The sequence below is a fragment of the Marmota monax genome, unplaced genomic scaffold (genome assembly GCF_021218885.2).
Source record: "Marmota monax isolate L192 unplaced genomic scaffold, Marmota_monax_Labrador192_F-V1.1 WCK01_AAM20220418_F8-fsc00002, whole genome shotgun sequence".
Lineage (NCBI taxonomy): Eukaryota > Metazoa > Chordata > Mammalia > Rodentia > Sciuridae > Marmota > Marmota monax.
This window is the reverse complement of record NW_026693571.1, coordinates 16,508,827-16,534,126: the sequence shown is the minus strand read 5'-3', so window position 1 is coordinate 16,534,126 and position 25,300 is coordinate 16,508,827. Positions and strand designations below refer to the sequence as shown.

General features: G+C 36.9%; 1 protein-coding gene across 2 annotated transcripts in view; it reads right to left on the bottom strand.

Annotated features, from left to right (window-relative positions):
- The window catches only part of Ppp3ca (protein phosphatase 3 catalytic subunit alpha), a 310,937-nt gene that overhangs the window by 143,975 nt on the left and 141,662 nt on the right, over positions 1 to 25,300 (bottom strand). For both annotated transcript variants that reach the window (XM_058583828.1, XM_046458923.2), the window contains exon 2: positions 19,511 to 19,711. In XM_058583828.1, coding sequence (XP_058439811.1) covers positions 19,511 to 19,711 — 201 coding nt within the window. The remainder of the gene's footprint in view (positions 1 to 19,510; positions 19,712 to 25,300) is intronic.

The following is a 25,300-nucleotide window of genomic DNA, read 5'->3' as shown; positions in this document are numbered from 1 at the left end:
ATCTATGATACATCTATGATCTCACTCCATTTGGGGATAAGATTCCTAGTTTTGGATATTGTCTCAAGAAATCCTCCATCTGGCTGAAGTAGTTCCGTCAACAACGAAACTCATTCATTGCTATACCACTCACCTTGTCCCTAAGCAAATCACCACCAGCCTCAATTAGGTGAATTGCCAATGACAAGGAACCAAGAACACTGTCCTATGTAACCATTCCACCCTGCGTAAGATTCTGCCTACAAAACGGGGCATGCACACCTTGGGCAGAAGTGACTGCTGCTACTTTTGCATCATAATCTACCTGTTTCTGCGAAACCCTGCAATGTCAGAGGTAAAGAAAGCTTTCTCAGGGATGCCATTCTGCTGACACTGACAAGTTGCTAAGAGCCGCTGAACACCTCTATAGGTATGTACTCAGCACAGCACCTATTTCAGGGTAAATGCTCAAAAAATGAAAACCATAAAAATATTTGGATCAGCTCAGTGTGTCAATCTATATTGTTCATTTGTCCTATGCATTTCCTCCTGTGCACAAGAACATTATAAAACCAGCACTTTTGCTTTGTTATAATTTTTGACATCTGATTGGCTTACCCAACCATCACCATCTTGAATTTCTAATGTTTCACGTTATTATTTCCTGGAAAATCACTCACATCTACATTTATATGTAAACACAAGCAATTCATACAATTTATTGATATGAAGATCACCCACACCTTGTTAGTGCAGATCATCCTAATATGTGCCTGTGGTATACTGTTCTGTTGTCAGCCACAAATGATAAGACTGTGATTAATGTACCCAAAGTTATACGTTCAGCTTGCCCATTATTGAGACCACATGATCATATCTGGTGGACTTGACAGGATCGAATAGGGGCCCTGAAGGCACAGTTCCAGGAACAATTTAAGCTGTTTTGTCTGGGGCTGGTCCTAAACTAAGTGTGTTGTGCTGCTGTAATTACTAACACCATACCTTTTGGAATCCTAAATAGAACAAGTTATACTCTATTTATGTATAATCTGCCAAAATGCATTCTACTGTCACGTATAACTGAAAAGAACAAATAAAAAAAGTGCAATGGTGTGAAACCTAAATTATTCTCCACATTGGCCATTTTGAAAAGCCCACCTGCTTATGTATTATGTAAAAAACTTACCTATGTCTTCACTAATTCCAGAAGTTGGCCTTCTCTGGGACTACTCCAAATATTTATTTGAAAGAAATAATTAGCATTTTATCTTACAATAATAATCTCCAACAACAATAATAATAATATGTCATAATGAACTCAACTACAATGTTCTTATACTGGGAGTTTAAAAGCACAACCAAATCAAGTGGTAAATAAAATTTGTGGAGCAACTTCATGTTGGAATAAATATTGCTCCAATAGCTCTGGTTTAATATTTCAGAATGTGGACTGAAAATAATGCAATTTTTCCTTTATTAGCTATGGATGAGAATCTTTTCAAACTGATGCAATATCACTAATTTACAGTCACATATTAAAAGTGGAAAAGAATAACACAGGAGGTATATCTGCTTTTAACACTTCTACTAGATATATTATGGGCCCTTATACATATGTTGATGATCACTAAATAGAAGCAATTAAACATCAGAAGAAATAATACTCCAAAACCCTGAGAATACTTTGTAAAACAAGTCCACAAAACTACCATACAAAGCTCAAAGAAAATAATGTAACCCAAAATAAATGAAATTTTTATACCTTAGAATCAAAAAGTAAGAAAAAAAACTCTATAAAATTATTTCAGTAACAATAAAGGGGATAATCCTCTGTTATGCAAATTATTTTTCTGATTTTCAATATTCCTCAAGTAACTATAATCTGGTACCTAAAAGAATCTGATGAAAACACACAGAGGAAGGCCCATCATATTTTCAGGCAGACTGCTCAAAAATCACATTTGACATATAAAATAGAAAATGCTAAGAAGTTGCTTTTTGACATATAAGAAAAGAAATACATTACCATGAAAGGATTCGATTAGATAGTCTCTTACAATTCAATGATTCTATCAAAGTTTGGCAATTATGAGTTTACCCATGAGAGGCACAAAAGTAAGTTGTCAAATCTTTACATAAGAAATTATGAGAAGACATATATAAGGTGACAAGCTAAGGAGCACAACGCAGATGTTATGAAATGCAATTGTGACAATCAGTAAGCCTGTCAAGTCAAAATAAAATAAGTGTTGACAATAGTTTATGTCTCATGTGAAAAAAAAACAGAGTATTTATTCCAGGTGTGGTGGTGCACACCTGTAATTCCAATGGCTTGGGAGGCTGAAGCAGGAGGATCGCAGGTTCAAAGCCATTTAGTGATTCCTTAGGCAACTCAGAGAGATCATCTCAAAATAAAAAATAAAAAGGGATGGGGATGTGACTCAGGGTTACGTGCCCCTGGTTCAATTCCTGGTACAAAAAGAAAAACAAAAGGTCTGATTTCGCCTGACCAATGTCACATGTAAGTCATCACAAGGAGCTATGTTGTGATCTACTCTATTTCCAAGACAATGTAACTGGAAGAAGAATGAAAAGTAGCCCTAGTTTTTTCAGACAAAAATAATGTATACAAGTATCTCCAAAGCCTCTAAATTTTCATGATGATAAAGTAACATTTTATTAATATTAAACAAAAATCAAATAATTATTAAGTACCTAATACAGGCAGGCATTGGGATAAATAGTAAGGTGGCTTTTGAGAAATTTTAGCTACCATAATTTCCCCCCGGAAATTTGCAATCTAATTGAGAAACCAGATACAAGACAAATGTTCAACAACAAGCATAAGTAATAAAATGCTATGTGAACAGGGGAGGAAAAAGCACTTCCTATCTTATGGGTCAAGGAAATCTTTTCAGAGGACACAAGACTTGGTCTGCTCTTGAAAAAAAAAAAAATATTCACATCAATGTGAAAAGAAAAATTCCAGAGAAGCTATACCTCAGATAAATGGAATTTCCCAAATGTACCTCAAAATAGAGAAACAAAAATAATCAAGGTTCATTAAAAGAACAATATATTAGCTTCTCTTTGGAAAATAATAGTGTTTATGGCAGGGCTTCATATTAGCTATGTTGGAACAGAGAGTTAAACAATCTGTAGGGGAGACATGAATGGATATAGACTCAGAATTAGAATACAAATTATAATAAAGATGCACATGTAATAATGTCTTAAATATGAGAAAACAATGGCTTAAATATGAGAAAATACTTCTTTGAATGTGAATAATTTAAGCTAATGTGGCAATTACACAGAATTGGTAGCCAAGGACCCTTCTATATTGGTGATTTGCCCTATTCAACATATGATTTCCCTCTCATGGAAGATGGCATTTTCAGCTTCTGCCATGCTAAGTATATTGGCAAGAAGGTCAAAGCAAAATGAGGAGGGCATTACATTTCTTCTTGGCTGCATGATCTAGAAGTGACCTACCACTTTTGCTCAGACCCCCTGGATCAGAACTTATTCAGCTATATATAGCTACAAGAGAAGCTAGGAAATTTAGTCTTCAGAGAGTAGCCATGTGAACCACTTACAAAAGGTAAGAACTGGAAGAATATAACAGGGAGACAGCATATCTAATTGCTCAGTGGTACAGAACAGAGCTTTACAATGTCCCCTATGGAACACTATCAAAATCTTCTGCCTTTTAGTCTACCTAATATCCTAAAATCTATGAATATAATCATTAAACATAATCAAAACATGCATGAGGCCCTGGGTTTGATCCTCAGCACCACATTAAAAATAAATAAATGAAAAGAAAGATATTGTGTCCATCTACAGCTAAAAGAATATTTTAAAATGTATATCATGGACACATATGAAAGCAATTATAAAAAAATTTAATTATAAACATTGCACATTATAAAAATTTGCATGGTGTTAAAGAGTAGGAAGACATGAAAAAAAAAGAAATAGTATATATACCCATTTATTTAATATTACATCCCTTCTAAACTATTTAAAACTATGTAAGTATGATTTTGTGTTCTCTCTTACTTAGGATGCTTTTATTTTATGATTGTTATCCTAAGAGTAAGTTTTTCTATTTGACAAATTGCCAAGTTGGTCACTCTCTGTATCAAGTCTATTGAATTCTCCATTTTTCTACATCCTTGCTTCTGTATGCCATTATATTACCCCACCTAGTTCCTTAAATATTGCAATACACTTACCTGTGAACACTGCTCCACGCTGATTTGGAATTATTACTGTGAGGAATGGGTAATCAGAGATGCTTTCTAAGCAATGGAATGGTAATCGAAACACCACCTTACTGAAATTAATATGGTGGCTTTTTGCAAGATCACTTGGGAATATAAAACAAAGTGTGTTGGAGTGGACAGACCAGAAGAATTAGAAACAGAATACAGCTTTTGCCAAATGGAAATAGCAAATAGTGCACAGTGTAGAGTTATGAGCTAACAACTATTGGAAGACAGAAATAGCTAAATTAGAATAAAATAGACAAGTGACTCCCATAGACTTCCACTGGTGTGTGATTTGACATCCATTACCCCAAAAGGAAAGTGATCAAAGACTACAGAACACAATATCTTAGGTTCAACTGAAACAGAAAGAAATAGGTAGAGAACAGAAACTGACCATTCCAGTTAGAGGAGATGCAGGCAATTAAAGCCACTGAACAGTCTGGCAAGGATAGCACTGTGAATTGAAAGAAGAAAACAGCTATCTAGCTCTTGAGATAGAATAGAGCACTTTCTGAGAGCTTCTAGCTCAGTATCAGTTACCTGAATGTGAGTCTAGGCTGATGCGTTAGATTACTAAGACTATATTTCATAAGCATGTTATTTGTGTAAGCTTTATCTAAAACTATTCTGTCCAATATTGCTCCCACTACTGGCTATTGAGCACTTGGAAATACAGTTCATCAGAATAAAATGTGCCATGGATATCAAATAAATGTAATAATTCAGAGTTTTTAAGAGGAGAATATGAAATAATTTATTAATAATTTTATATTGACTATGGATTAAAATAGTATTTTAGATTAAAAAAGCTAAACAAATTTTTTTTTGTTGGGGGTACCGGGGACTAAACTCAAGGGAACTCGAACATTGAGCTACATCCTCAGCCCTATTTTTTACTTTGTTTAGAGACAGGTTCTCACTGAGTTGCTTAGCACCTCACTTTTGCTGAAGCTGGCTTTGAACTCATAATCTGCCTGCCTCAGCCTCTCAAGCCACTGGGATTACAGGCATACACCACTACGCTAGATAAACCAAATGTTTTTAAAATTAATTTCACCTGTCTCAAAAATTTCAAGTTGTTATTATAAAATTTAAAACCACAAATCTGGCTTATATGATACATTTCCAGGAAAGAGTCCCTGTCTAAAATAGGATATAACAATAGTACCTACCTCACCAAGTGGCATAACACAGGCCATACAGCCTGGTATGCATTGTTAGATGTGTAGTAAGAGTTCAAAGAATGTTAATTACCATTCTTTAGCTCTTGGAGTTGGAAAAGACCTAAGGGAGGAGCTTCTTTCCAGGGGGAGTCAAGGGCATGTGGCCTGGACACCCCAGCGCCAGGCAAGGATCAGAGTCAAGGGGAAACTGCAGCAGGTCTATAAAAATGGAAGAAGCAGCTGGAAGCAGAAGGGTAGAAGCTGTTAAGGGCCCAAATATATTTTGAAATAGAAACCAAACTGTTGAGAGCCACAGCGAAGCGGCCCAAGCAAACTTCTAGCTGATTGGCTCACAGCAGCCCCAGCAAACTTCCAGCTGTTTGGCTCACTGGCCCCAGCAAGCTTCTAGTGAACCTCTCAAGCCCCACTCCTCCCGCTCTTGAGGCCAATTGGCTGGGTCGCGTGGGCGGAGCCAAAAGAGTCCCCCAATGAGCAGCTCCCTGGTTCCCCGCCCTTTCAGAGCATCACCGAAGAGGAGCCAATCAGCTGGCAGCTGGAAGTTTGCCATCGGCAGTGAGCCAATCAGCTGGAAGTTTGCTGGGGCTGCTGTGAGCCAATCATCTGGAAGTTTGCTGGGGCCGCTTTGGCTGTGGCTCTCAACACCAAACATCATCATTAAATTTCCTTTGGTCCTAGTACTTGCATGTCATTTTTCCTGAAAAAAAGGTACAATTTTAGAGAAGAAGTGACAAGATAAATAATAAAATTATTAAATAATAAGATTTTGTTATTTTTATCAAGGTTTTGCAACAAATACTATTTAATGGAAACTTCAGAGGAGGGGGAAAACAACAAAATTTATTTTGGAGTTCATCGTTCATTAAAGAGCCAATAGGAACTGAGGGCTTATATAAACTGAATTTCATTGAGTGGTATTAAAAGGACTTCAGGTCTTCCAGCATATTTTAATTCTTACTTCACCTCACTAACTGTACTTTCTTTCTCTATAATTTGCATAACACTGAGGGCATAATTTGGATGATTATATAAACATAAGTATTAGTTACTTGCTTCAAAGCATTAGTTAAGAATATCAGAGAATTTCCTGTTCAAGAATATTTTAATGAACTGTCCATGGGGCAACCACCCTGCCTCATTGGGCTCTGAAGCAGATTTTTATGGCTTTGTATAATATTATGATGGAAAGATCAGAGCCCTCTAGATTATGGATTTTCCACGTCTGTGACCCTGGGAAAGCTCTGTAAATCTCTCCATGCCTCAATTTTCTCATATATAAAAATAGGCATTTAAGAGTATCTACCTCCCAGAGTTCTTGTTGAATCATTCACTGCTTGAAATGGAACCTGAAACATTTGGCTAACTATCCAAAAAATGGCTTACATTCCTCTATTGTACATGAGAGAATAAAGGTATATTTGAAACTAATCAATATATATTCAATGTATATTGTTTTGACACATGACCTCTTAACCTACAATTTCTTCTTTTCTCTGTCTAAACTTCATATTTGCCTAGTGTTATCTTACTCAAAGAATTATTGACATATCTTGAAACATACTAAAAAATCATTATAAGGGTAGCCTAAGGCTAGAAACTGTTGCAAGACTTTGACAAAATGGTATACAACAAAATATTCCCAAATGGATTCGTCACCAGTTGGAGGGGAAAAAAATCACTGGAAATCCCTGCACCAATTTTCTGCTTAAATGTGAGAAAGCAAACTATGGTTGCATATTACTTGGGAAACACAAAATACAGATAATGTACACTTTGCTGGTAGTTCCATGAATTGTTGTTTAAAAAATCAATCAGAAAAATTAGAAATGAAAGGGTATTGGTGCAGAGGAATTGTCATCAATGAAAAGAATCATTATTTTCAACAGCAATTTGTGAGAAAGGCCCACTCTCCCTCAGTTTATTACTTCTAATTAAAAAAAATCTTTAAGTTCATATTTCATTGTACTCTTATTTCTTATTTTCTTCTTTATCATTGATGTACTGAATGTATGAAAAAAACTTCATGAAAACCAAATTTTATTTTCTTTAACTAAAATTAATGTGCATCTGGGCTGGGGTTGCAGCTCAGTGGTAGAGCACTTGCTTGGTATACATAAGGCACTGGGTTCAATCCTCAGCACAACATAAAAATAAATAAAAAATAAAGATATTTAAAAAAATTAATGCTAATTAACCACTAGTGAAACTCCATATCACACACAACCACAAGAATGGGCTCCTAATTAGAATAAGTTATACTTCATGTATGTATAATATATCAAAATATACTCTACTGCCAGGTGTGGTGGCACATGACTGTAATCCCAGCAGCTCAGGAGGTTGAGGCAGGAAGATCACGAGTTCAAAGCCAGCCTCAGCAAAAGTGAGGGGCTAAGCAACTTTGTGAGACCCTGTCTCTAAATAAAATATAAAATAGGGCTGGGGGATGTGGCTCAGTGGCTGAGTGCCCCTGAGTTCAATCCCTGGTACCTGCTGCCCTTCCCACCAAATATACTCTATTGTCATATATATATAAAAAGAACAAATTAAAAATTTAAAAAATAAATTAATGCTCATTTGGAATTAAGAAAGGATGGATAGAGGATAGCTATGGGCCTGAGGAACTGTCAGCTCCTTTTTCCACACCAGAGCCCTCGAGGTTTTACCCCTGCATAGTTCTGCTATTTTGTTCAAACTGATAGAGATACAAGGTCTCTATGTTCTAATCACCAAGCAAGGGAACAGAACCAAAACAGCATTAAGACTAACAACCACAGCAAACACTTACTAGAATAATATACCAACACAGTTACTACTTGGGGCACTTAGTTTACCAGTTTTGTAGTTGCAGCTTTGAACTACATCTGAGCCACAGGAGTGGGAACAACACTAGTGAACAGATGAGGAAGCCGAGGGTCAAACAATGGTGTACAACTAGGAGGTAGCTGACCCAGAAGGCTCACAGATGATTTTTACCCAGACACCATAAATTAAGTCCCTACTGTTATTACATGATATACCTCAAGTGATTTGTACAGCAGGCATTATCACACTTTCTATTCTCATCCCTTTTTATTCTAGTCACTTTATTTATTTATTTATTTATTTATTTTAGGAGAAACTGGCTGGACCAGATGTCTGAGTAAAAGTTGAGATGCTAAACAGGTTATAGTAGGAAAAGAATCTATACATTGGCTCAATGTCGCATGCCCTTAATAAAATAAATTAACCAGCCATGATTTATTAAGTGGACTGGACATTTTTTATAACAATACAAACAACTTACTAACTTTTGCCTAGCTTTGATATATATTTAATAATTATTACCAGCTTTCTCTTAAGAAGACAAAGAAAGAAGTACCTAAGATTAAGCTAAAGTTCATATTAAAAGGAGGTGGACTTTAATGTTTAAAACATGACAAAAAGCATTTTAAATGAGCAATTTCTTGTCACATTTGTGGTTATCTGATAATCTCTTATTTACCACATGATAGCTAAATACCCAAATTTTATCTTCCAAAAACTAAGTGAAAAACATATGCAATTAAGTTTTGACATGTGATTTTAAATATCTATGCATTTTTAGGAGCAAAATTGAGTCCCTAAAATTGGAGCCCGATTATAATGTTTTTCCCTAAAGAATCAAATTACTATTCTAATAAGGCAAAGCAAATATGCTTACTATTTTGAGAAAACACAAAGGAAGATATAAAGTATCTGTTGTTTGACATGTAAACACATGTCCTTACCTGTCATTTAAAAAACATTCTTCATTAGTAATAAAGGACATACAACTCTGGTGGCAGTTAAAAAGTACAGCTAGATGTATCAAATGCATACCACCAGATGGCATCTTAAATCAGGCAACACATTTGGAAATCCTGAGCATTAACAACTGTTTCTGAATCAGGTTCAAGAATTCCAAATGGATTTTTTTAATATCAAAATGTCTGACACTAATCATGAAATCCGAAGGACCCAATCATAATACTTTCCTTTTAAAAATACTCTTTTGAATATAACAAAACATGAATCTGAAAATGAGAACAGTATAAATAAAATAGTAAACTTGACATTAATTTTGTGAAGGAAAAAAAGAATTCATTACAAATGGAGCCAGAAGAGAAAAAGGATGCTCAGTTAATCATTTTAGATAATTTTTTTTTGTTTTTGTCTTTGTTTTATAGTGCTGGGGATTGAACCCAGGACCTTGTACATGTGAGGCAAGCATGCTAAACCTGAGATATATCCCAGCCTAAAAATGGTATTTTTATGTGCAATTTTCCTTCCCACTAATCTTTATTTTATTCTTGCACAGAGGTTTGTTTATTGTAAATAAATTAATTAACTTTTTAAAAAAGTATAGAAGCACAGAGAATTAAGAAAGAAACTAAAGAGATAAGTTTACAGAAAGAATAAAACAGGCCAGGTTTACTTCACTGACATATTTCACTAGTGACTATGAAATTCAAAAGCCATGCTGTCCAGACCTTGAGATCTCCAGGAACACAATGAAATAAAGCCACTTACTCAGATAAGTGGTCACACCAACTGCCAAAGCAAATAAGAATAGAAATTAATTGCACAAAAACATTATATGATACCATAAATTAGAATCAGAAAATAACCACATGAGCAGACATGGTAATGTTCAGAATTTTAAAATAGGATGTGGTTTCATCAAGATCTCTGAAAAACAACAACAAAATACCTGAATAAAGACCCCTGAAAATGGGATTTGCTGTAGTTTCTCCACCATCATATAATCAGTACAATCCTATTTTAACAAAGTACATTTTGCTATAAATGCTATTTTCCCTATGATAAAAACAACTTAAAGAGAGAATTATTACCACTTTGTTATTTCTCCCTACATACTACTGTATACACACACACACACACACACACACACGTAAGTAGATATACACAATGCACTAACATAAACCTTTTAGGATTTCATATGAGGAAAACAACACTGGATTTGAAAGCTATTTCTTCTCCTCTTCAACAGATTGACCTAGTTCTTAAACCATTCCATGGACTTCCATGTTACTTGATGAGAAAAGGGTCACTCAATGCTGCTGCTGGCAATCTGTACAAGATTCAGGAGAAGGATGAGCTTTTGCCCTCCAGACAGAAGCAAAGACAGGAATAAACTGCCTACAGGCCTCCTCTCAGGTAATAAATCTTTCCATTAGCAAGATGTTTATAAAAGCAATTAATGTTCTTAAATAATACATTTTACATACCAAGAAATTAATTTCAAGTACTATACAAGTAAAGCATCTACCTCAAAATTTACCACATTCTTTCTCTTACTCTTCAACTAATTAAACCACAAATTCTTCTAGGAGAAAAGACTTCTGACAAAATTGAGTATTTTATTTATCCAGTATCTCAGGGTCAAACACTGCACTAAGATCAAAATCAATACATTCTGGAAAAATCAACAATTTTAGAAAAAGAGAACAATAAAAAGATAACTGCTATTTAAATGATTCTCTCTCTCTCTCTCTCTCACTCTCTCTCTCTCTCTCTCTCTCTCTCTCTCTCTCTGTCTCTTTCACACACACACACACACACACACACAAATAAACTCAGAGGTTTCCATTATATCATTATTATGATGCACTCTGTGCAAATCAGCAGTGCATTTACATTAAAACTATTCTGAAATAGAAGAACATCCCAAAACGAAAATAAAAGATATGTGTCCTATTATTTAACATTTAGTGGAACAATAAAAAGAAACAACAATAATAACAACAAAAAATAGTTCAGGACAATAGAGCTAAATGGCCACTCCAGACTTAATGATTTCATGGACTTGAAAAATTAACCTCTATCACCAAACATAAAGCAAAATCACACAGCCAAACTGTCTGAGGTCTCACCCCAGTGCTGGCACTTGCTACCTGGTTAACTGTCCTAAGGATACTCAATTTCACTGTGCTTCAATTTCGTCACTCCTAAAATGGGGGTGAGAATAATAATTTTTTCATAGAGCTGTGTGAACTCTAAGGGTTGAAAAGAACAGTGTTTGTAACAGTGACTGATGATAAAGAGTTTAACAAATATGAGTGAGCCCTACAACAATAACAGGTCATTAATTTTTCCACCAAAAAGCCATAAAAAAGAATTACCATCCACTGCCACCATAGTTTTTTTATACAAAAAGAAAGTAGTCTCACTAAAATAGAAAAGATAATTCCATTCTGGCTCAGTAAAAACTTCATCATGAATCAGTACCAGTCCACAACCCATGTTTAGGACTTTCCGTTATAGCCCATAAGTGTTACTGGCTCAAGAAGGAGCCAATGGGAATCTAGAACATGAATCAGATTGAAAACACGGATACAATCTGGGTAGATAAAAGCAAACACCTACATTTTTCCTTTAAAGTACCTAAGAGACTTTCTTTACCTGTAGGTATTTCAGCATTATTTGAAACACCATTATTTGAAATACTTTTTCTCTGAAAAGCCACAGTAGTACTAATTTTCATATATCTAACCTTCTTCAAAAGAACCAGAGTAGTTATTCCTCCAAGTGATCTTTTTCAGATTTAAAAGAATTTGGGGGAATGTTCATGTTTCTATGAAAACAATTACAGGAGTTGCATTACTAAAGCACTCAAACACTTCTCTATTTGTGAAAAGTAACAACTGACCAAAAACTGAGAAAGGCATGGAATACTGAGTTTTAAAGTAAAAAAAAATATCTGTGTTTGTAACTACAGTATAATTGTAATGATCATCAGATATGTTCTGTGAATGGTGGTCCATGTTTATTGAGGTCAGTAGATTATTACTGACTTATGCACACAAACACTGAATTTCCGTGGCTGAGCCACAAAAATGGTGTTCATCACCCCCAGTTCACTTAAACATGCTTTTGATTCTTTCTTTACAAATTATAGTGGCTTCCTATACTCAACTCTGGGACAGGATGTAAAGATAAGTCCTGTGAATGTTTTTTACTAGAAAAACTAAATAGATAATACTCCATGCCCCCCAAATGCTAAGCATTATTGTTTTGCCTTGCTTGTATTATAGTAACACATTTTAATGTAGAATGCAATAAATATAATCAGCAGGCAAAATAATTTATCCCTTACATTTCTTGAGAACCTTTAGCTTCATATATTTTTTTATTCTTCGTATTTTCTTTAGTTAATGAATAAGAAAGAAATTCTCATCAAATGAACTGAAAGCTGTGACTCCAATTCTTTAATATCCAGGTAGAACAGTGTATATACAACATAGTATCACTAAGAATGAGTTAAGTAGATGATGTCTGACCAAAGCAAGATCTTCCCCTTACTAGCTATGAAAGGGCATTCCAAGTACTTAAACCAGTGGTTTCCATAGTTTGGTGCCTGATCAAGAGCATCATTATGACTGGGGAATTTGTTAGATATTCAAATTGTCAGGTCCTACTCCAGACCTAAGGAATCAGAAACTCTGAAGGCCATGTAGGAGATGCAGAAGGGCTTAGGCAGCCAGGACAAGATGGTGAGTGAGGAAGTTAGTGGCAGGGCCAGAAAAAGGGAGTATAGAGAGGGTCTTCTGATGAAGTCAACTTCCTGCTTGACAAAAGCACTCATGGACACAAGTGGTGAACCCAATTAGACAGACATTTCCTTACTTGTGCTCCTCAGTGGAGGATCCAACAGAAAAACTAAAACAGATTACATGGATAGAGGGGCACCAATCAATAATAGTGAGGAGAGCGTGGACAGGGGAGGAGAAAAGGGAAAAAAAGAAATTCCAGAGATCATAAAAAGATTAGGCCAAAACTCCCCCACCAAATTCCTAGCTCTGGGGCCCCTTCTTTCCACAGAAGTTTCTCTCTGTACCTCTGTTGCTTTTGCAATTAACCTGCTACTTGCATGCTCTCTCTGTGTCCTGTTCTTCAATTCTTTGATAAACAGAGATGACAAACCCAGAAACCCTAGATGGTAACAGTCAGACCAAGCAACCTATGTTTTACAAAGCCCTCCAGGTAATTCTAATCCATGCTCAAGGTTGGAGATATCATTGTGATGGAGTTGCCCTTTTCTCATTTGTAAAATGGGCTTCCTAAAAACATCCAAGACCAAAGAGGTGAATGGATGAGCGAAAAGGACTTTGGCTCACATGCAGTGACCTATTCTCATCATTATCTAAAAAAAAAAAAAGCCTAAAATTAAAGAGAATAAGGACAACAAAATGATGTGCTGCTGCCACAGGCTAGGACAGAAAAATGCTGACTTGCCAGCAGTGGGCCAGATACCAAAATAGGCCTCTGGCTGCAGAGCAGGCCCCAAAGATTCGGCCACTGAAGTTCCAAGTGGGCAACATGCCCCCAAAGCTGTATTTTATCCCCATATAAACTAAGATCACACCGCCTCATAATGACAAGTGATAGTACGAGAAGAATAAACACTGATCTTTTAGGTCGCAATCGGATTCCAATCCCCACTGAACTCTCCCCAGAGCACCGGCAAGGGGAATTCTCCTAATTGACGTCAGCTGCTGTAAGGGAAGGAATGCCATGACCTTAAACTTGGCCACCAGTCCACTCTCACATCCAGGAACAAAGCCAAAGGGTTCTCCTGGCAACTGCCTGACATGCTAAATGGCAGGCCTGTCCACCGAGGGAATCCTTTTCTGCCCTAGAGACAAATCCCCCACTGCAGGAAACAGACAAACCGGAGAGATTAGCAGTTTGCCCAGCGGATGCTGGCCTATCCCCTCAGCCCAGAGAGCAGAAAATGAATTCTAAATCACTATTCAGCTCCTGGTCTGCCTTTGCTTTACAAATAAGCAGAATGTTCCCTGCTAAGCCAAAGGGAAAACAGGAAAATATGAGAAATTCAAGAAGAAATGTAGCAAATTGAATCCCTACCTAAACCCTTTTACCATAGTCAAAAGTCTCTAATAGATGTTGATATTTAAAATACAAACTAAACAGATGTTTTAAAATCAACTTTGACAGTCATTTATTTAAAAGGCCATGTAATAAAAGTTGAATCCAATCCCTCGACCCTGCCAAAGTCATCCTGGCTCCCCTAATGGAGTATAAAAGGTTCCTAATCAACCTCTCTCCCAAGAGTTCCTCTGCCCCACCTTACTTTATCTCATCCAGGATACTATCCTAGGTACACACTTCATTATGTAACTGCCCTGCTCAAAGACCCATGAAAGCATGGACTACCCACTACTTATAGAGCTTTAGAATGTGACCCTGCCCTTCCAACCAGGTCTCACTCACTGGCCCCTCTACCTCTCACACCCTCTGAAACCCTTTCTTTCCACAATAATCCTCCAAGAACAAGCCTTGCCACTTCACAAAACAACACCAGAGTAATCAATATATCAATATGCTCTTGTCTTAATCTAGAATACCCTTCCCCCAGAATTTTATTTTTCTTTTTGGGGGGGGGGATACTGGGGATAGAAGCCATGAGTGCTATACCATTGAGCAACATCCCAAGGCTTTTTATTTTTTTGTTTTGAAACAGGGTCCCACTAAGTTGACCAAGTTGGTCCTGAACTTGGGATCCTCCTGCTTGAGCCTTCAGAGTTGCAGGGATTACAGGTGTGAACCACCATACCCTGCCCCTAGCATTTTTACAAAGTAAAATTTTACTCATAATACGTGGTTCAATTTAAACATCATGTAATATGTCAACATTTTCATGGCTCTCTACATTCCTTTCTCTGACTGCTACACCAGTTCTTAGATACCTTCAATACAGATCTTCAAAAATTACATAGTGGCCCGGTGCAGTGGCACATGCCTGTAATCCCAAGTGACTCAGGAGGCTGAGGCAAGAGGATCACAAATTCAAACCCAGCCTCAGCAACTTATCAAGGCCCTAAGCAGCTCAGCGAGACCCTATCTCTAATAAAATATAAAAAAGAGCTGGGGATGTGGCTCAGTGGTTAAGCGCCCCTGGGTTTAATCCCTGGTGTGTGTGTGTGTGTGTGTGTGTGTGTGTGTGTGTGTGTATATATATATGTATATATATATATAAATATAGTAATTATCTGTTTATGTGTCTGACTCCGCAATTGAACCTTGAATATTCTAGTCAAGGACTACATCTCATACATCATGCATGGTACTAACCTTCTAAAACAGATCTCAATCATCTTCAGGTCAGTTAGAATCTCAGCTATTTAGTAGTTTCTTAAACTCAAAAACAGAATATAATCATCATTGAGTACTGTTAGAGAAACCTTAGACACTTAAACGATAGAAAACCTTTTTGTCTATTAATTAGCTATATTTATTTGGATGCTTCTTAATTTGTTTGAGAAGAATCTAGGCCTTTAATCTAATCAATACTTTGATAGACTTATCTTTGGACAAGTAACAGTTTCGGGTTTTCCTCTTACATTCTGAGCCTTGGAGGACAGGAACCTGGTCTTATTCCCATGTGTATAATCCATACCTCCTGTACCAGGCAGATGCCCAGTAAATGCTTGCAAAATTGAATTTCTAAAATGAGTGGCCACACTGATATGTGAAGCTTTTTTGAATCTTTCATATGTACACTTGCAAGGGAACTGAGATAAATTCAACTCAATTTTCCAAAGAAAGTCAAAGAGTGATACTTATTTTCTTCACAAGATGCCTCCAACTCAGAAATATACACTTCAAATTCAATCTCAGAAACAGCTGCCACTTGAACCAGGAAAGTCAGCTTAGAGAAAAGAGCAGAACTTGTGGCGTACCCCTCTTGTTTTGACAGGGAACCCAGAGAAGATGGCTAGATGGCTTCTACGTCCACACTCACACTGCTTCATCACTCTCTTCCAAGGGACAGGTGCAGGAAACACCCTGGTCCGTCTGTCTTCTCCAAAGTAAAACATACAGAATTTAAGGGGGGAAAGGCTAAATGAATAGAAAACTTGCATTCCTTTATGTACACATGAAGGAGGAGGCCTTGTGCCCTTAAACATTAAAGAAATGCTAATGCCAAGAAGTGCAATCCAGAGTTCCAATATCTAGGACATATATTCCCAGGCTTCTTTTAAATGTGAGTAAACCATGGCAGATGTTAGCATGACTCCCGCCTAAACAATTAAAAATAAAATATTTTTATCAACAAAATAGGAGGGAAGGCTGAAGAGAAAGCTGAGAAGCAGCTTCATGTATAATTAGAACATATTTGATACATCCTTTTGAGAGTTTATAGTCTACTCAAAAAGTTACTGGGTTTTTATTTTCTATCTTAACCCACCACCTTAGCAATTTTAGAAACTTGACATATCCTGGGTAAGATATTATATCGAATATCATTGAAAACCACTAGAAGGTCAGGGTTCAGGCTTTTACCCTCCCTAATAAGAAGTCCTTGCTTTTTTCTCTTAATCTTTCTTCACAGGTTCTCATTTTTAACTATACTATTTTCCTTCTCCCCACCTCACCCCTCCCTTCTTCTTCTTCTTCTTTCTTTTCTAAATTTTTAGATTCTCTATCTTCTAAAGTATGGAGTTCTGAATTGCATAAAGAGTACTTTATCTTGAAGATTTTTAAGTGCAGACTATGCCTTTTACTGCACAGCCTAATATTGAAGACTTTACTGATTCAACTGCCCAAAGAATAAATTCTAAATCTAAAAATAAATACTATCCTGTTTGTTCAGCTGTCCAGATAAAATGAAATCTTAGAATACAATCATGTATCGTAAAATTTCACTGATAAATTATAAGAAGTCCAAAATGCTTGGGATCAGAAGTGTTTCAAATTTTGGAGTTTGTACATTTAGGAATATTTGCAGAGACTTTATTCTTCATCTAAAAATCTGAAATGCTATGAAATTTGGAAATTTTGAGAAGACACCTGATGCTCAAAAAATTCCAAATTTCAGAGCATTCCAGATTTCAGATTAGCTTAAATTTTATCTCAAAATACATAGAGATTGTCATTTTATCTGATGAATGTACCCTCTTTTTCTTGGAATGCACCCCATGTTTCAGCTTTTGCTTAGAAAAATCATAAACTGGAATATATATCCTAACTCAGTTGCTATGGTCTGGATGTTTCCCTGGAATTCCTACGTTAAAATCGAATCAACAAGGGGCAGGTATCTGGAGGTAGGGACTTCCAGAGGTGATTAAGATCAGGGGGGCAGAACCCTACTGATTGAGATCAGTGTCCTTATAAAAGAGACTTCCGAAATCCTCCCTGTGTGATCCTTCAGGACAGAGCCTAATCAAACAATAGATAACTAAGCCATTCCAGAAAACATTTTACCTTGAATATCTATTTTACACATTTCCTTTTAGCTATAATTATCACTTCCATTAACACCTACAAGGCTCATTAGTGAATTCAACATGAATTCTTCATTGGAAGTGAAGAAAAAGTAAACTAAATAAAATATCATGCCATTTATTCTAATCAAAATTAATGATAAAGATATTATATAATGCTTATATTAATAACATATAGGTGTGAATTCATTGCAATGGATTTTTTTTTTTATTCTTTCACCAGTACTAGGGTTGAACCCAGGGCCTGGCACATGCTAGACAAGTGTTCTATCACTGAGCTACATCCCCAGACCCCAATGTGGATTCTTAAGTAATAGATACTTTAAAATTTTAGAAGTTTGGTATGCAAGAGAGTAAAGCATGTGTTGTTCTTGTATTTTTACAATCCTGAGAGCTGGAGATAACAGGTAACTCAACTGTATAATATGTTCACAGTGCCGGGCACAGGGTTAGCTCTTGATTTTGTTGCCCATGGCCCATCAATAGGTTAAAACTACTAGAGCAGATTCCTCCTGCTGCCAGCCTCTACCCATGGTCATTTTTTTTCTAGTTAAAAGCAAGAAAAACAGCCTTGCTAATCAAAACTAAGGCCAGTTTCTTTGGGATAGGAATTATCAGAAATGTTTTGATTAAAAAATGGCCTAGTCTGATATTCAAAACAGCTTATTTTCTTTCTAACAGGCACACTCAAATATGCATATGAAGGACAATAAAAGTACATGAAAATTTAAAAGAAAGAAACTCTTCATAGTGTACATGAGATACTTTCAAATGACCCTTTTCTTTCAAAAAGAACAATATTCTGTGTCTAAATGTTTTCCCCTTGCCAAAATAAAAATATTTCCAGGAAAAATAATCATTTTTAGTTTCTCTAAAAATGAAAACTTTCAAGTACAGACTCCACAAAGAGTCAATCAAAATTTCATGGGTATTAGGTGCTCTGTTTTTCTGATAAGATTTAATGGTTATGGCCTAAAAGAAGCAAACTTACACAAAATATGTATCTGTCCACAAGAAGTAACAGAACCAAAAAATTTTAAAAATAAAGATTTATCTTCCAGGTTTGGGGTTGTAGTTCAGTGGTAGACCTCTTGTCTAGTGTTTGTGAGGGTTTGATTCTCAGCACCACATATAAATAAATAAATAAAAGTAAAGGTCCACTGACAACTAAAAAAATATTAAAAAAAAAAAAAACTCATCTTCTAGGCAGAAAATGCCATAGGAAAGAGAGAAATTCAGACTTCTTCTAAAATCCAGTGCTTCTCAAACTTTAATGTACATTAGAACCAAGAGGACCACACAACTAGAGAACCTGATAGAACACAGGTTGTTGGGCCTCCCCCCAATGAATCAGATTTGCCTGATTCAGTAGTCAGAGAGTAGGCCCTGAGAGTTTACATTGTACAGGTTTCTAGGTGATGGCAATGATGATGTCAGTCTGGGAATCACACTTTGGGAACCACTGCTTTAACTTGGTAACTTTGTCAACACTATAGAAGGCTTACCATACTCAGCCTAATCCTTCCCAGTGAATAAATCTGTATGCTTTATGGCAATTCATGTTTCCACTGGCAGAGAGTATCAATTCTTAATTATATTAGAATATTTTCACTGTATCTACATTGCACACCACTTTTAGAACATGGCAATTTTATAGGTACTTAGTACAGGAAAATAAAAAATATTTTTGTAGACATTCTATCCTTAGTCCTTCAGTAGAGATTCAACAGTAAAGAGTATGATGGTAAAGAATTTGAAGACTCAGTGTAGGCACAAGTGGGCAGACTCCATTCTCAGGACTTACCTGTGACTGGTGCATCAATATCCAGCAAGTTTTTTTCCTGTCGAAGAATGGAAGCACCCTCTGTTATTATTCTCAATGCAACGCTCTCTTCCAGCCTGCCCTCCTTCATGAGATGTGCTTTTAAGATATCCACACGAGGTTTTCCATCATTATCAAACACTTCTTTTGCTGTGAGCCGGTGACTTGGAGGAAATGGAACAGCTGAAAGAGAAAAAGTCAAATTATTACATTAACCGAAATTCAACAACAAAAGATTTAGTCATAACCACCAAATATCCATCCCTGTCTCTAACCACCTAGAGACATAATTTTAAAAGTTTCCACATTAAAATATGATCATGCATTATCAAGAATTAAAGACATCTTTCCCCCTTTGATTCTAGATGTAATGTGATTGCTGAAAGGAAATTTGCAGTTTGTTATTCATTCAGTACTCTCTCCGACACATAAAAGATCCTGTTTGAGTTTTGTTTTGTTTTCTTAAGGAATGAAAAGTATCCTGTTGGGCAATAACTCATTCCACAAAACACAATAATTCCTAAACATCCAACCATAACTGACCAAGGCAAAGATAATTCTCCACTGTGAAGCAGGCTCTTCTGCTGGGATTAAGGAAACAGAAAACAGCTGCCCCACCAGATTCACTGCTCCAACTGGAGCCCAGCACTGAGCTACTGATTCTCTGTTTAAGAGACATATCAGGACTTAGCAGAAAGGTGCAAATGCACCAAAAACTAAACAGGAAAATCAAGATTTGCATGTGAAAGTGTGTGCCCTTGAACTGAAAGGGAAACTTGAAGATCAAGGGAAATGATATAATAGAAAGGGGATACAGATAATTAGGAAAATGATATAAAGACAAACACTACTTATTCCTTGGATTCAGAACCAAACAGCCTCTCTTCTACCCACCCCACCCCATCTTTACTGTGAGAAGTTCCCTTATAGCTACAGTCATCCTAATGTCTGTGAGCCACTCAGTCAATCATTCAGCCACAGCCTATTCACCAAACTCCAGTACAGTGCCAGGACATCCGACTATGTCAGAGATGGTATCACAAAGGTTAAATAACTGATTAAAGGTCAATGAGCCACGCAAAAACTCACCATTTCGCTATTTTACACACTGGGTGACAACTCAGATCTATGAGCACTATCTGGCAATGAGCACAAATGTGGATTCAGGTTACTTTCAAGTGCCATATGCAATGCCCCACATGCAACGGGAGCCTATCCATGAAGGTTCTTTTCTCAGGAAGAAACATTAAATTAAGGAATACACCTGACCCTCCCACTTTCTAAAAGGGTCTCTCAAAAGAGCAAGACTGAAGCTGGATGTGTGCCAAGAAATTCTGTGCAATCTAATAGCACAAATTTGTTATCCGAGTGAACTTGTAACTACTTTATAAAAATATCAGGAAATAAACCTTTACGGATGGATGCAAGCATGATTTTCCTAACAATCCAACCACATCTATGGAACTATGGCGCCACAATAAAGTGGCAGTGACAGACTCCTTGGGTAAGCAAGAGGCTTTCATGGTTTAAGGAACCTGGGTGCAAACCTTGGCAGTGCACACTCCCCAGCTCAGTGACCTTGGGCAAATTCAATAACCTCCTTTGGCTTTAGTTACCTCATCATAAAGTGAGGATTATGTCTACCAGATGACTGTTTTAATAAATAAAGTAAGTAGTAATGGCAGTAGCTAATAGTTATAGAGCATTTATTTTCTGCCAGGTGTTGTTTGGTTAATAAAATTGGACACAGCAATAATGCTAAAAGATGAGTAAGGTATATGTACATGTGTTTATGTATAAACTCATTTAGTTCCCATAACATTGCTGTGGGGGAGAAACTTGAGGCTCAAAAATATAAACACCTTCCCAAGATAATCACCTGGTGATTTGTGTAGACACATTGAGTTGAAACTCAGGCAGTTGGATGCCAGAATACCTGTGTTAGCAACTAAACTAAACTGCTTTCCAAAAAGTATTTAATAATTAAAAAGTGATTACTAACTCACGTTTTTTTGGAATTGAAATTCTAATAAATACTGAGAGATGTTTCTTATAAATAGAAAAAGTTTCAATTAAAAACCTTTAGTTTCAAGATTTGGGGCTGCTTTATAAAATAAAAGCAAAATGTATAATGTCAAAGCATCAAGCTCAACAGAAGAAAATTCAAGCTTTAAGTAAGGAGGTAAGAATAGAAGGAAATTAGGTCATTAAATTTGGGAGTTATTTTGTCCACTTTGTTTTGTTGCCACCCACTATTTCTTGCAGTGATGACTAATGTGGATAATAAGAAAACATAGGGGGAAAAAGAAAAGAAAATATGGAGACATTTCAGCGACCACATTATTACTGTTTTTTAACTGAGTTCTTTATGTATGTTTAGAGGTTAACAAATAGCTTACCTAGCATTGCTTCAAAAGTATTCAGGCTATAGGATATAAACCAAGATGGAGGATAGAGAGGGGGAAACTTCAAAAACATACTTGGGGCCAGGGCAAGATCTGATTTAAAAATTAAAAAAAAAAAAAGATTTGCCAAAATGTGAGTTAAACAACTGCGAAGGTTTAAATGGCTCTGCAAGATTTTCAGACAAAATCACAGGAGCACAGACAGTAAGAGGGATGATTTACTGTCAGGCAGATAAAAGCAGTGGGCTTCTGCCACATGGCTCTTGATGGTCTTATTCGACTTCACACAGATCAAAGGATTAAACCTGAAAGTGCTGCAATATTTAAGATGAGAGGCAAAGAAACAGCACCGTAGGGAGAGCCTCACCTTCGTGAATTAGACTTTCTCCAAGTCCCTAGACTCTCCAAGCCAAGATCACTGCAATAACAGATGCTCCACACTTCAATGCAGATTTTATTCCTTCCAGTAATTGCTAATCCTAAAGTAACTGGCTAAGGTAAAGCCACCTGCACTGCTGGAGTTGGTTGCAAATAAACTTTTTTTTCCTCACCTGCACCTGCTGGAGTTGGTTGCAAATAAACCGGGTGAGAACGAAGAGGAAAATGGCCAATCAGAGGGCTGGGTTTCCAACTGGATGATAGGGATTCTGATGAGATCGGGCCCTTTACCAGTTAGACAGATGGCAAGGCCTCAGGGAACCAAGATGAGCAGCAGTGAAGCCAAGGATCGAACCCAGAGAAACCGACAGCCAAAGAGAAGTTTTCTGGGACAAAAATAAGAGTGGGCTAATATTTGTGTGTTTGTGCACCTTTTGGCTTCATAAAGAAAATACCAGCTTTATAAAGGTCACATTTATTTGCTTTCTCTGTTCATCTAGTGTCCCACATGTAGGTCTGTGCCAAACATTGAACAAGAACTATTTGGACCAAAGAATCCAATGTGTTTGGAAAGCATTTTTTTTTTAAATTTCATTAACTCATTGTGAAAGTGTCTATGCTTCATATAATAAAATTAAATTTCTCCTCCACTCCTTTGCTTTAAGTATTATAACAAGTTGCTTTCCTTGGTATAGACCAGAACTAGAGAAATTAAGTTTGTGCGTGCTGCTTCAAAGTCTCAAATAGCTGTTGATATTTGGGTTGGCTCTTTCCAAAACAATTTTGTTAAAATTGCCTGTTAAGTACAGAATATAGTGTTGTAAGACTTCTTAGAAGCATCCTATAAATAGATAAAAATTCTCTCAGCTTTCTCTACAATTCCCAATTGATGTCACTTTTTTTTCCTCAAATTAATAAAACAGTAAATTAGCTATAATTTGAGACATGTAAGTCCTTGACTAACTCCTAATAGGAAACATCACAGATGGCTTTAAAAAGCAAACAACACAATGACTAGGATTGTGTTCTTCTGTCACAAACGGGATATCTGGCAGATCTTCATTTCCAATGGTCAAGAATGTAGCTTTGCTCCTTTTCTATTTCCTGGTACACCAGATTTCATCTATCTGACGTGGAGAAAAGTTACCAGACTATGTACCCAAATCACATATATCCAATATTGGCATCTATACAACTAATATTGAAGCTGTTATCAGTTATGCATGCACCAGAAAGAGATGCATTCCAATTTAGAAACACCTGTAGTCAGAGGATGTGTCTGATGATGGCAAACACACCTCTAAAAGATCAGGGGTCTCTTCCTGAGTTTTGGATTAAATGAGTTTTAAACAACTACTATGTGGCAAAGTAACTACAAGTGTTCTCTTACCATCCTGGGGTAGATCCAGGTATGGAATATCTGTTTTTCAAATCTGAGCTGCTTCAACCACTATTGAAGAGATTCCCAATATTTTATAGGAAACATCTGAATCATTGTCATGGTAACACCTTCCTCACAAGGAAGAACAGGATTCCTGCTGCCTGACCTCTGCCTGGATTAGTAGCATAAATGCTGACAAGAAGGAATAATGGACTTAAAAGAACATTTAACAAAGTGTTATTTTTTTTAAACCTTTGCTTTTATTCCTCTAACAATATCATACCTGGAAACCCAAGCATACCCAGAGTAGAAAGGAGCCTAAAACAATTGGCTCACCTTGCTTTTCTCTGCTGATGGCTTCCAAGGAGTGCTAACCAAATTCTGGGGCTTTTATTGTTTTGTTTTTGTGTTTCATTTATTTATTTTGTCAGAACTGAGGATGAACCCTGGGCCTTGTGCGTGCTAATCCATGCTCTACCACTGAACTCGCCCTATTACCTACTCCTGCATTGTTCAATATGGTACTGACTAGCTAACATGGCTCTTTAGCACTTGAAAATAACTATTCCAAGCCAAGATACGCCACCAATCTACAATAAGCCCTGGATTTAGAAGAGTTGATATAATTTGTTCCTGAAGTTAAATTCTAGCCTTTGTCCTGGTCAGCCTGGCAACCAGGGAGCCAGTTGGCCGACTAATCCCCAGGAGAAGTGTTGACAGAGGTGGAATGGGCAGACTGGAACGTGGGCTGGGAGCATGGGCAGCAACAGCACAGAGCCTGCCATCATCCCCTCACAAGTCTGAGGCATGGTGAGCTAGGGTATAGTGACCAGCAGCCCAGCAGTGGCCTGGCCCAGGCAAATGAGCAGCAAGGAAAAGGAAGTTGGGACAGGCCCAAATGGTGATTGCAGGAACTTTCAGACTCAAGGGCTAACTAATAGTGTTCAAACTTTTCTAAGACTTGATTAGCATAAATGTGGACCAATGATGGCATTAGCCCAAGAGCTGTTATCAACTGCTAGACTAGCAGCAACCTGCAATCAGGTGCCCTCTCGCCCTGGGAGAGTTCTCTCTCTTTCTTTCTCACTTGAATAAATTCTACTCCTTTCACTCTTTCACTCTTGCCTTCCATTATTGCCCATGGATTTCATTCTTTGAATTTTCAAGACAAGAACCCACAAAAAATTGGCGGTGAGCTGCTGGAAGGCATAGCCCACCATTAAGAGCTGCAATACGCCACTCAATAATAGTAGAGAAGAATCCAACTTTTCCAGCTGTGACCCTCAGAGTTGATGCCAGCAGGCATCACCTGCTGTGATTAGCTGCTAACACTAAAATGGGCTTTCTCAGCTGCAGAGACCCACAATTTACACAAACCCCACCTGCAGACAGAAGCAGAGAATTGAGTTTCATCTCAAACCCTGGATTCTGAGTTGATTTCACCTGTTTTTGTTACTTTTAAAAAATATGGCTATGTAAGCATTTAAAATTACATGTAATCCTTTTACTAGAATACTATGTGACATATACTTCTTATTACCGGACAATGGTGTTCTAGATTCTGTATTCCTTCTCAATAAATGAGAAAAAGGTAAATGGAAATTATAT